Consider the following 13,750-nt stretch of genomic DNA (forward strand, 5'->3'; position numbering starts at 1 on the left):
TCATGTCAACAACTTAATCATATTATTGTCTCATTCAGAGTAAGGCAAACAATTTGATTACTGATGTACATGTAAACGTTGCAGGTGTTAAGAAAACTGTTTGGATACCAATATTCTTAGCTTCTACACTTTAGATTTTTTGTGCATGCAAAGTAGCTTCAAAGTAGTTTCTCAGCATGAAAATATTTGCATGAGTAACTGTAAAATGAAACTCCAACTGAACTTGGGTGTTTTTGGGGTGAACTACTACTTTAAAGTAAAAAACATAAAACGTTAACTCTTACAACCCACTTTTGTGCTAATAATTGAGCATTTAGGTTCTAACAATTTTGTATATTATGCCATTCTTCAGCCATGATCAAATATTCAAACAAAATATAAGTGTGCTTAAAACACCTGAAGAGACAGGTCATACTTTGGGAATCAAATTTTAACGCATCCCCAAATATTTCAGGGGTGCAACAACATGCTTTCTTGAAGTCTGGGGTTAAAACATCTCTTTATTTAGAGACTTCAAGAACTTCTCCTTTTGACATACTTAAAAACTAAAAAAAAAAAAAAACTTTTAAAAAAGCCTATAAAACAGCTTCCACTCTCAGAGTGGTTTTAGTGGTTTAGAACCACAATAGCTGTGACACCGATGCCTGTTCAGTGCCAATCTCTAATACTGCACTCGGCCCACTTCATCAGAGCATTTAGTGCATCTCTGTCAAAGGCGCTGAGGCGTAGCATGTCAGAATGCAGCATCATGCACCACACTCCTGCCAAAGGTGCATGAAGCAGTCAGCTGCATCAAAACTACCATCTGCAGTCGCCATACACACATTTATACAGCGCAATGCCAGTCCTGCGTCATCTATACAAAACTACTAAGGAAATAAAGACTATTGTTAAAGCTTTTGGGATTCGCTTTGACATTAAAAACTTCCAGATTTGATTTAACAAAACCAATTTTAAGCTTTGGTAATATACCAAAATAAAAAGGCTGAAATAATCTTGGATTTCGCTAACGCAAAAACACATGGATAGCTATTTCGAATTCATTGATTCAAAGGGCGAGAATCTTCAGTCTCTCTCTATCAAAACACAACAGTAGTTTCAGATATACCAAAACAGATTCATCTGCCTCATACAAATTCAGAACAATCAATACAAACTTCCTCTCTCGGGATACTTGGCAAGACAAATGAAGGAACAGTTTGGCCAAAAATTACAAATAAAAACAGAAAAACAAAACATTAAAGGGTGTTTAAAAGAGGAAATGGAGTCCAGGAAGCAAATACACAGCTATTAAATATTAACAGATGAATACAATCTGACGTCCAGCAATATTCACTCTCTGCATTCTCCATAAAAAGATACATTCAGAATCATGACAGTGTTTGTACACTGAATAGACGCTTCCAGACACCATTTCCCCTTGGGTTCACCCTTAAATGTTCCCATAGGTCCCTTCTCTTCAGGAATGTATTTCTGCAGTATGAAGAGGAGAGCCTTCAAGGTACAATCAAAACATAAAAACTACCAGCTTTTTGGAAATCAAACTCAATAACGGTCTTCTTAAAGATACACATGGCGATTCCCTGATAACAACGGCCAAAGTGAGACTGGGATGCATTGGAGGAGTGGAGAAGGGAAAGAATAGCTGAACCATGGTTAGTGTTACTCACTAAAACAAGCTGCTACCATCCCCGCTAACGCCGTGCAGGGCATCTGCAGATGACTGGCCTGATTCAGAGGCTGGACCACCTTCCAGGGATCCCGTTTCAAAAGCATTCTCCACTCCCAAGCCGTCAGACTCCAGTTTGGCGGCGTCTGAAAGGAAGTTGGCGTAAGCGTCGCTTTCTGCCATTAGAAGCTTTAGTTTGGGAATCCAGCTCTTGCGGACCACGCGCCGTGCGTTCGTGCACATGTCTGCAGCGATTGCGTTCATTTCGCTCTCTTTGAAACTGGGAGCAAAGTTCTGGCAGTAAACTGGAATTTGAGAACAACGAAGACGTTGGTTCACTGTGTTCCGTTTACTCAAAGCTATTAAGAAAGATGCTTAAACATGGTCAACAAATCAGTGCATTAATTAATGTATCAATATTGGTAACTTACACTTAACAGCGTGAAGAACCCGACTGTCGAGGGGCTTGCGATTTGGGTCGTTGGTGGAGGAACGAATGCCTGTACCACAGCTGTTTGCAAGAGTGCTTCTACAGGACAAATAAAGAACTTTTAGAGCAATATATACATAATACATTAATATTTGCATGCTTGATTGATGCATAAGTTTAATGAGGTTCATTTGAACATGCAAAAACCAAATGAGGTTTGTTCTTATGTTTCAAACTATAGTTCACCCTAGAGCTGCACAATATATCGTTTCAGCATCAATATCGCAATGTGCTAGTGTTGTCAAGATACTGGAATTCGATACCAATCGGTATTGAAATTTTAAAAACGTCTATTTCCCGAATACTTAAGAGATGTTGAGCATGTTCTTAAACAGTGCTGATTTGCCATTGTGTTCACGTGCTGGCCGTGAAGGTCATCAGTTTACTGGACTCACTGCTGTTTATTGCATGTAACCACAGATACAGGTACACTTGAGCATTTTAAAGCTGCGAATCCTCAGCGGATCGCTCATATTTCAGCTTATAGACAAACCAGCTGATCGACGTGACTTTGAAACGCTCCAGTGTCCCTGTATCTGTGGTTACACTCAGTAAACAGAGGTGAGTTCTGTGACCTTCACGGCCAATCACAGTAATTTCTGTTGAGCACGTGAACACAATGGCAAATCAGTGCTGTTTAAGAACGTGCTCAACAGCACTTAAATGTTCGCAGGAAATGGACGTTTTAAAAATTTTTAGTACCAATTGGTATCGAATTTCAGTATCGTGACAACCCTACAATGTGCACATTCGCAATAGTCACATCGCAAGATCTGCAATGTTAAGTTATGATTCCGGTTGACCCGGAGAAACAGACACATGAGAATTGTGTAGTTATTGGAGAGTTTAACTATATTGAAGGAAATGTTTTTAGTTTACATGTGTTTTTAAGGCCTGACAGCGTTCAAAGTATTCAATTTACCATTCGTAACTTTAATAAAGAATAATTCTATTGAATTATTCAAACAGAAAAGATGTTTGCATGTTATTTTACTTTTAATTATATCAATTCTGAACCTGAATACTATTTGACTGCTCCGAAAACCCTAAAACACTGTTTATTTTACTTTTAGCTTTGCTTTGAGTTCGTTTTTTGACGTTTTTATGAATGATTCACTTCAATAAATTCTTTCTAGATAGCAGTTTTTAGGTCATCTGGTGAAATTGTTTATATACGTCTTATCATCTCATGAAATTGTCAATATTTATCACAGAAAAACATGTCAGATTTTTCCAATATGCTGCAGGCCTACTTCAGCCACTGTTTACCGTTCACAAGTCAGTGCTGATATTTAAATTAAACCAAAAATCAATATTTTAAATCTATTTCAAATCACATGTGTTTAAAATGGTTAAAAATTTTGGTCAATAAACTTTCAACTTTTTAAATAAGCAAAAGTCTTACAGGTTTGGAATATCACAGGGTTGAGAAAACATCCATTTTTATTTCCTACCTAAGGACCAGTTCAAGTTTTGGCACCTTTTATTCACACTTATGTCATTCCGAACCTGTGTGTCCATTACCTTTCATTGCATGGAAAAGGCCAAACTCATATTTCCAATTAAGAAAACATTGTTTTTTTTCTAACTGACAATTTCCTTTAAATAGTAATTGCAGCTTTCCATTCTTTTCTTGGAGTATAAATGTGAAAAACTTGACTCACCGGTCAAAAAAGGCAGCCAGGAGCCGCCGGAGCAACACTTTGTGGCGTGTGCCCGCACTAACGTGGCAGTTCATCAGCTGAGCACGTGAAATAAAAACACTGGTGCCTGTTACTAGCTCCAGTTTCTCAGCAGGGTCACCTTCTTCATACAGTTTAGGATGACAGCGGTTTCCGATCTGTGCAATGAGCTCAGTGGGAAGAGAAGCCAGATCTTGCCTCACTCGAACTCCTCTTCCTCTTGATTCAACGGTGAGGTGGTCTGGAAGTGATTCCACTCGTTCGTTAGCTGAATCAATAACACAAATGTCAAGATTTATTAAAAAATTATTATTATTAACTCTATGATTACAACAATCCTACGGATAAAGTTGTTCAGGCCTGATTCTTCAAGGTTTCTGCAGGTTTCACCAAGTTTAATTTAAGACCTTTAGGACCATTATGAAGGAAATTTTAGACTTCTTCAAGGCTAAATGTTAAGGATTTATTTTTTGAATATCCCAGTTGGAAAAGATTGTCACTTGCCCTATCAAAAAATACATTTAATAATACATTAATAATAATTTAATAATAATATATATAGGTCAGGTCAGTATCCTCAGCAGTAAATAAAGGGAGAACTTTTTAAAAAATGCTATTGTAAGAAGAAATTTAAACATCATAATGTTTACCATAGTAAATGCCATTTTTAAGTAAAGTTTTATTGAGATTGGGATTGTTGGTGATTGTATGAGTGTTTTAGGTAGCTATACATGAACGAAGAAAAACTATGACCTGTTAAAAAAAAGATTTAAGCCCTACAACACAATATTTCAGTAGATTTAAGATATAAGATTTAAGATATAATTTCCTACAAATTCACTACATACTAAATTTAGGTGACATTTCAAGCACTATTTTTAGCTAAATTAGCTTGCCGGATGGTCATCATAAGCCAATTTTTTTTGTGCAAATATTTCATAAATATTTAGAAAAAAGAAATATGACATTTTTATTTTTGAAATATAAATAATAATAATTTTGTTTAAAAAAATGTAAATTAAAAACTGTAGCCAATTGTAATTTATTAGGCAAATAACAAACTGGCCAGCACAACTTTCCTTAGCCAGAATTTAGCCATTTGAATAATACAAAATTAAAATAATAATAATATTATCATTAATAATAATAATCAAGAGCTTCACAATGTTTCTAGCCTCTCTTTTAAAAGGCACATTTGAAAGTTCATGGTTAACAATAGCCGAAATAGTATTCAAATTAATTTTAATATTGTCCGCTTTTAGTGCTTCACACTTTTTTTACTAGTCATGTTCAAGAAGGTAAGGTCCGACTAAGAATAAACGTTACTTGTCAAATGTTTTCTATAATTAAAAACAATACAGTAGTAAAAGATGACTTCTCTTACGTCAGATTGTGTGCTTTCTTGCACAACTGAATGTTGGATGAAAAACATTTGTCACAACACAACACAAGTCTTTTTCGATGGGTTAATTTTACTATTTATGATTGCATAGCAGTCAAAACAGGACAATTGAGCTCATAAATGGGACAAATTCTGGACCTGTCAGTGAGGATATCCTTCTTAGTGCATATCTCATTTATTTAATTTTGTTAAAAGCCACAAATATACATTTAAAAAGATCAAACCTACAATCTGCAAATGCGGTATTTTCTTTGAGGTCTCTATGATTACTTTACAATGATCCTACTGATGGAGTTCCTCAGTATTGGCCCAATTTCTCTACAGCAATTTCACTTGATACTAAAGTCTACTATCACCAATACAAGTACAGCACTCAGAAATTACATTTCATAAATAAAAATCAATTAAATTAAATTAGGGCTGGGCGATATGGCAAAAATGCGATAATTCTTCCAGATTTAAGAGTATTCCAACAACGACTGAAGCCACAAAAATTAGAGGGTCCATTATATAGTATAATCTATTTTCGGTGGCTGATTATTTTAGGCGATACAATTCTGTGTTTCTCTAATATCAACACTCTTCTAGATTCCTGTTGTTGAACATTTCCGTTGTGTGATTGGCTCTTAGATCAATATAGAGTAGAAATGTTCAAAGCTTATCATTAGCTGTGTTTCCGTCAAAAAATACGAATTAACTTTATGCGCAAAACTGGAAAATTGCACAAAAGACGTGTAAATAAAGTAGCGTTTCTATCCAACGAGTCAAAAAGAACAAAATCATCCCTTCCTGATTAACTGGCTCCAAATATCAACAGTAAAAAAAACTGAATTTGCTGCAGAAGGAGAAGCTGTGTCTTTTCTTTATTTAATAAATGACTTCAGAAGGCAATTTTGACACGCAGTGAGCGCGTGCTGGCAATTAATAATATAACACTTATACTAAAACAATTAAGGCATTTTAGAATGACCAAAGCAACATTTCAGATGTTTTACAATGTGCTCAGCCTGCTGGTTTGTCCATTTGCACATAATTGTATTATCACATGATCTCTTATAAAAAAAAATCACATGACTTTTTTTTTTTAATGCGCATACTGGAATTTGTTTGATAATGGTGTTTCCATCGTAGTTTACGTGCATCATTTCCTATCAAAAAAAAAAAAAAGGTTTTTTCAACTCAGTTATGCACACGTTATTTATGTGCATTTTCAAATCTTTTGCGCATCTTGCCGTTTCCAACAACCGTTTTTTTGTGCACATCCCAAATGCGCATAGAAATAGGTGGATGGAAACATAACTACTGTTATTGACATCAATTTTATTGTGATTCAATATAATAGTTTATCAGCCCAGCCCTAAATGAAATTGTATTTCATGTTTCCTTACCAGTTGCCCCTACATTCAGCATGCTGTACATAGTGTACATATTACAGATCTGTCTGTACTGTTCTTCTGTCGTTTCATCCGGGATTTCCTCCTCTTCATCATCATCATGGTAAGAGATTGGCGAGTCACTGGTGTACATGCTGGGAGTTCCTGGGCTGGTGCCTTCCGGCGTGCTACTGCTGTTGTTGTTATTATTGTTGTTGCTGTTGCTATTAGTTGTGCCACTTCCGCCCAATAAAGCGATGCTTTGAGGCTGTGCCCCGCCCACACTTCGTACCACTTCCTGCGAATAACGTGCTGCTTTTCTCACACCTCCACCTCCACTTCCTCCTGATCCTCCACCTCCTTCACGGTTGCCTCCTTCCCAAAGGCGCTTAGCAACTGGAGTGCAAACTACCGAATATGATGATGCTTCTTGAAGTGGCTGAGGGGCCTGTGGTAGCTGCTCCGTCTTAACTCTTGACACTAATGGAAGTGGTGTTTGGCAGGATGCAGGTCGAGCTGCTGTTGACCCACCCATACCTATAGAGCCAGTCCCAGTTTGGGTAACAGGACTTTGGGGTTCTGAAGGTGGCGCATCTTCTGTGTGAAGACCCTGCGAGTCACAACTTGGCGAGCTGACCTTTAGGAAGAACTCTGTACCTTTTTCCATAATTTGCTGAATCTGCAGGAATCCCGCTGTGTACATTAGGAGGAACTGATCGCCTAAATTCATGCTAAGTCGACCGGTGTAGCAGAAGGAAAGGATCTGCTGGAAGCTCTGAGGTTGGACCGCTGGCGGTAATTCCACCACAGAGCTCTTGCTTCCAGAGTTGAACAAATCTCGAAAATAGGAGCTGCTGGCAGCCAGCACTGCCCGGTGGGCTTTAAATGTGTGTCCCTTCACCACAACTGACACATCACAGTACAGTCCCTGAAGCCTCTGCTCATTAAGACACTCCAAGATATTGTTGCCAAAGTTGGGAATCGCCATCTGCAGCATCTGAGCCATATCGTAAAGCCCAGCACTACAGAGTCTGTGGAAGCAGAAAACACAAAACACTTCACCTCAATGGTAATGGTAGAATTATACCAATGTCCAGAGGGTAAAACTGTCTGACATCCACAACAACAGCATGTCATTATAATTTCAACACATTCCCCACCAACTGTGTTTAAGATATTCAAAAGACATGCCTCTCATTAAAATTCTAATATCATAAAGAAGTTTAATAACTTGTGAGGCAAAAAGTTGCTTTTAATTCTCAGCAGAACATAATCACTTCACAAAAAGAATCCAGTCTGAGTAAAGAGATAATGAGAATTACTCACAGCAGCTTATACATTGCAAAGTATATACAGTTGAAGTCAGAATTATTAGCCCCCCTGAATTATTACCCCCCCTGTTTATTTTTCCCCAATTCTGTTTGATGGAGAGATTTCCTTGTTCTCGCGCATGATTTTCTGCTTATTTCTAAGAATAAAATATATATCAATTAGTCCCAGACTTAAATGACTGACATGAAACTCTTTTAGAAGCTGAATAAAATCACACCAATTCTCAATGGACACAATGCTTTAGGTCATTCTTCACCTTCGGGAAGTTTTGCCTGCTCGAATTATCCATGAGATAAAAAACTACAAAATATCTACAGTTGAAGTCAGAGTTATTAGCCCCCCTGAATGATTAGCCCCCTGAAATATTAGCCTCCTTGTTTATTTTTTCCCCAATTTTTGTTTAACGGAGAGCAGATTTTTTTCAACATTTTTGACATAATAGTGTTAATAACTCATTTCTAAAAACTGATTTATTTTATCTTTGCCATGATGACAGTAAATAATATTTGACTAGATATTTTTCAAGACACTTCTATACAGCTTTAAGTGACATTTAAAGGCTTAACTAGGTTAATAAGGTTAACTAGGCAGGTTAGGGTAATTAGGCAAGTTATTGTATAACGATGGTTTGTTCTGTAGACTATCAGAAAAAATATATATATAGCTTAAAGGGGCTAATCATTTTGACCTTAAAATGTCTTTTAAAAATGTAATAACTGCTTTTATTTTAGCCAAAATAAAGCAAGTAAAATTTTCTCCAGAAGAACAAACATTATCAGACATACTGGGAAATTTACCTTGCTTTGTTAATATGGCAAAAATGCAATCTCGATAATTCGTGGAGCCATAACGATATATATTTCGATATGAGTTGTTAATGTTTCCACTTTTAAAAGAGTATCCCATGGATCATGGATAATTCTGGCGGGAAGGTAAAACGAACGAATGCGTATTAGCGTATTAACAATACTGGGTGATGCAGCATGACCTATTTTTGGATAATGATTTTCAAAAATTTGGTGAATGAAATTCTGGTTGGAATGAACTGCCAACTTATCCAGCAAGTTTTTACGCAGCGGATGCCCTTCCAGCAGCAACCCATCTCTGGGAAACATCCACACACACATTCACACACACTCTCATCCACTACGGACAATTTAGACACACTCTCATCCGCTACGGACAATTTAGCCTACCCAATTCACCTGTACCGCATGCCGGGGAAACCGGAGCACCCAAAGGAAACCCACACGAAGGCAGGGAGAACATGCAAACTCCACACAGAAACGCCAACTGAGCCGAGGTTCGAACCTGCGAAGCAGCGACCTTCTTGCTGTGAGGCGACAGCACTACTTACTGCGCCACTGCGTCGCCAGAGCATCTGAGCGACGAGGATGGAATTCGAACTCCCGCGTGCAGAGCACAATGGATTAGCAGTCTATCGCCTTAACCACTCAGCCACCTCGTCACTAAATATATATATATATATATATATATATATACATATATATATATATATATATATATATATACATATACATATATATATATATATATATATATATATATATATATATATATATATATATATATATATATATATATATATATATATATATATATATTTAAAAAAAAAAACAATACTCGCACAACTCACTAATTATATTTTCAGAACATTGAGTATATTTTCTTGATTTATTGAATTATTTAATATTAGCTGCAAAAAGGTTTAGCAAGTATTTGATGGATCCATCTTATGCTCACAAAGGCTGGATGTATTTAAATATTTAAAATAGTAATATTGTGAAATAAGAAGGTCGTTATCATTCAATTCATTCATTCATTTTCCTTTGGCTTAGTCGCTAGTTTATCCGAGGTCACCACAGCGGAATAAACCGCCAATCCCAGCATATGTTTTACACAGCAGATGCCCTTCTAGCTGCAACCCAGTACAAGGAAACCCTCATACACTACGGACAATTTACTTAATCCAATTTACTTATACCGCATGTCTTTGGACTGTAGGGGAAACCGAAGCACCCAGAGGAAACCCACGTGAACACGGGGAGAACATGCAAATTACACAGAAATGCCAACTAGCCTAGGCGGGACTTGAACCAGCGACTTTCTTGCTGTAGGACTGGACTCACTGAGCCACCTTGGCGCATATAATGGTGCCTATTTACTATCAATTTAATTTTTAAGGCAATGCCAAATCCTCCTAATATTCTTTCTTTGTGTAATACAAGCATTTTAAAATTTGATAACAATATCTCTTAGTTTTTTGTTCTAATAGTGTTTTTTTTTTTAAATGCGAAACATTTCTTTTAGGATTTTTTGATGAACAAAGTTCAAAAGAACACTTTATTTAAAATACAAATCTGTAAATTGTAATATTAAATATAATAGAATGTCATTTTCGATCATTTTTATTCATCATTGCAGAATAAACCAGTAATCAAGTACAGTACAGATCATTTCTAGGTATGTCATTTTCACATGAAAAGTTCTATTGCTCTCATACACAATCTATGTGACCCCTAAAGATTGAAAAGAGGAATCACATACTTGCAGTATATAATCTATTCTTATGAAACTATTAAGAAACAGAGCTCTTCTCTGTTCCAACTCCAAGGTCAGTGCGTGTAGTCACACAAACAACATCCCATGACTGTCAAGTCCATAACATAGAAACAAAAAATGGATGCAATCTCCACAGGACACCAGACAATGAACAAAAGCAATAAATGTGGATACACATTCTTAATATTACTGAAGATTAAAGCACATGCTTAGGGTCATCCAAAGGTTATCTGTGGATCATAAACCATTTTTAATCCACAGTCAGCTGTTTTATGAGCATTCAGACACTCTGAATAAAAACGTTCATACTTTGCTCTTAAAACCAACGACTGAAGTAAACAATACTATATATCTCCATATATCTCTTGCATCTATGAAGAGCCAGCAGTAGAGTGTGTAATGCGATGTAATCAGGTTATTTTAGCATCATGACCATGTATGTAAAGAGGCCTGTGAAGGAGTAATTAAGTTACTCAATATCAAGTTATTCAGAATTGAGTTATTCTGCTTTTATGAACCCATGTTTCCGGAGTAAAATAAATACATGTATAGAGGGAGAAAGTACTTTTAAACACTCATGTGAGGGTACATTTCGTTGTACATTTCAAATGACAAATCCACTAGAGGGCGATGTCTACTTTGTGAATCTGAAATATGATACTTGGAAGTAGGGATGGTTGATAGGCGATGCTATTGTCAATCGCCGATGGCCGATAGACACCATGATCCTGAACCGGCATTGTGATCCTCTGCACCACCTCTGTCGCAACAGTAACCCGCTCGTGAAAAATATACACTTAGGCCCTGTTTACACTAATATGTCTTAGTTTTAAAATGGCTTAACGACTCTTCGGCCTTTTGAATGTATCAGGTAACGTGCCACAGCGTCAGTGCACTGCTTCAATCTTTGGTTTCACGCTTGTAATTTAAGCGAAATCCTCAGATACTGTTGTTTGTCAATGCCAATATAACAACACAGATCACTCTGCCTATTTATGCCAGAGTCCTGCGGAAAAAGTAATTTGAGTGTAACTTTATTTATTTATGATTTGGTTATAGGTAAAACAAAGACCATGTGTGTCAGGTAGTTGAAGTGGTAGGCTACAAATTATTAATTTGTTATGATTTCATTAATTCTTCATAATTAATTAATTCACTGACACCTACAATGATGATGCCATCGTCCATTGCAATGTTTCAGATTAGACATCGTACGATGCCAAATTGGTCCACATCGCCCTACTTACAAGGGTTGTTCAATTATAGGAAAAACCATAACTCCTATTATTTAGGTCATAATTTTATTGACGATCAATTAAAACGATCATAAGTGGGCCAAATAACTGTCTGTGTATATATATATATATATATATATATATATATATATATATATATATATATATATATATATATATATATATATATATATATATATATATACATACATACATACATACATACATACATACATACATACATACATACATACATACATACACACACACACACACACATACATACATACATATATATATATATTTTTTTTTATTATTATTTTTTTTTCTCCAAATAAATATCGCTCTAGTGGTTTTGTGGTATTTTGAGTTGTGCACAAAAAATATCATTAGTGTGAAAAGGAACATAAGCAGTCCTCGTCATACTGCCCTGTAGTGCCGTTTTTAGGTAAAATGAGGTTTATTTTTGCAGTTTCGCTAACATGTAGGCTCAAGCATATATTTACATTAAGCGTGTGTTGCGATAAATACATGATACACAGGAAGCGGTTCAATGAATATTCTTTAATAATTAATTAGGGCGCAATGGGTCAGCTAGTGTTTATATGAGACTGATTTATGTGTGTGTGTCGGCTACTAAATGGCCAACACTTTTCCAACATAAGTGCTATTACATTAATGCAGACATATATTGTTTCTTTGTGTTCAGTTATTCTGCTAATATACAGTTGAAGTCAGGAATATTAGCCCCCTGAATTATTAGCAGCCCTGTTTATTTTTTCCCAGAATTTCTGTTTAACATAAAGCAGATTTTTTTCAACACATTTCTAAACATAATAGTTTTAATAACTCATTTATTTTATATTTGTCGTGATGACAGTAAATAATATTTTACTAGATATTTTCAAGACACTTCTATACAGCTTAAAGTGACATTTAAAGGCTTAACTAGGTTAATTAGGTTGACTATGCAGGTTAGGGTAATTAGGCAAATAATTGTATAACGATAGTTTGTTCTGCAGACTATCGAAAGAAAAGTTAGCAAAAAGGGGTTAATAATTTTGACCTTAAATGGTTTTTAAAAAAATAAAAACTGCTTTTAATCTAGTCGAAATAAAACAAACAAGACTTTCTCCAGAAGAAAAAATATTATAGGAAATACTGTGAAAATTTCCTTGCTCTGTTAAACATCGTTTGGGAAATATATATATAAAAAAAGAATAAAAAATTAAAAGGCTAATAAGTTTGACTTCAACTTTGCTGAAGGCTTTTTAACACTTTTGACTCAGAATCTGGAAAAGTGTGTTGATCATCATCATCATCTTATTATTATTGAGAAATAAAAAAGCACTGAAAGTACCTTACAGTCAGAAATCCCCTAGTAAGGGTTACTGAGTAATTTCACTCCGACTTCTTCCTTTGTGCCTCTGTACAAAGGTTAAATCAGGAGGTCAGCCTTTCTTTCATATAAATCTGTGATATACATTTCAAAGATTTGTCTGACTAATCAGTGAATTAACATCCCCAAAAATGTGCGCCATTTAATTTTTAAAACATTTATAAGAACTTTTATTATGCACGTAACTCTTGAATGTAAGTCTACTTAAATAATTTAATCTCAATTATATATGCCAAAGACTGTTTGATTGATTCAGCACCTATTCATGTAAAATCTTTTATTTGTAAAAAAAAAAGTTTTATTTTTATACAAATAAAATCAGCATTTCCAGTCTCCACTAAAGTCATTTTAATATATCAACAAACGATTATTAATCTAAATTTATACTGTATGTTATAAAATATCAATATGACAAATAATATAAAATTTAATATGACTAATAAATGGGACAAATTCTAATGCACAGATTTTTTTTCAATAATAATAATAATAATAATAATAATAAGCAAAAAAAATCAAATATCAATCAAAATCAAATCAAATTTCCCTTCACAAAGGTTTACTGAAGTAAAACCCTGATAACTA

The 13,750-nt window shown here is 35.3% G+C and overlaps 1 protein-coding gene across 6 annotated transcripts in view; it reads right to left on the reverse strand.

Annotated features, from left to right (window-relative positions):
- nacc1b (nucleus accumbens associated 1, BEN and BTB (POZ) domain containing b) overlaps nt 1-13,750 on the reverse strand; it is an 18,544-nt gene continuing 4,794 nt past the window's right edge. For 4 of the 6 annotated variants that reach the window (XM_087273916.1, XM_087273915.1, XM_087273920.1 and 1 more), the window contains exons 2-5: nt 6,632-7,647; nt 3,824-4,109; nt 2,101-2,198; nt 1-1,974 (exon numbers count right to left, since the gene is read on the reverse strand). In XM_087273916.1, the coding sequence (XP_087130042.1) occupies nt 1,670-1,974; nt 2,101-2,198; nt 3,824-4,109; nt 6,632-7,622 (1,680 nt within the window). In that variant the 5' untranslated portion in view covers nt 7,623-7,647 and the 3' untranslated portion in view covers nt 1-1,669. Of the gene's footprint in view, nt 1,975-2,100; nt 2,199-3,823; nt 4,110-6,631; nt 7,648-13,126; nt 13,194-13,750 lie in introns of all 6 variants that reach the window. The other 2 variants (XM_087273919.1, XM_087273918.1) reach the window with 1 other exon arrangement.

Source organism: Danio rerio, chromosome 11, assembly GCF_052040795.2.
Source record: "Danio rerio strain M-AB ecotype USA chromosome 11, GRCz13ab, whole genome shotgun sequence".
Taxonomy (NCBI): domain Eukaryota; kingdom Metazoa; phylum Chordata; class Actinopteri; order Cypriniformes; family Danionidae; genus Danio; species Danio rerio.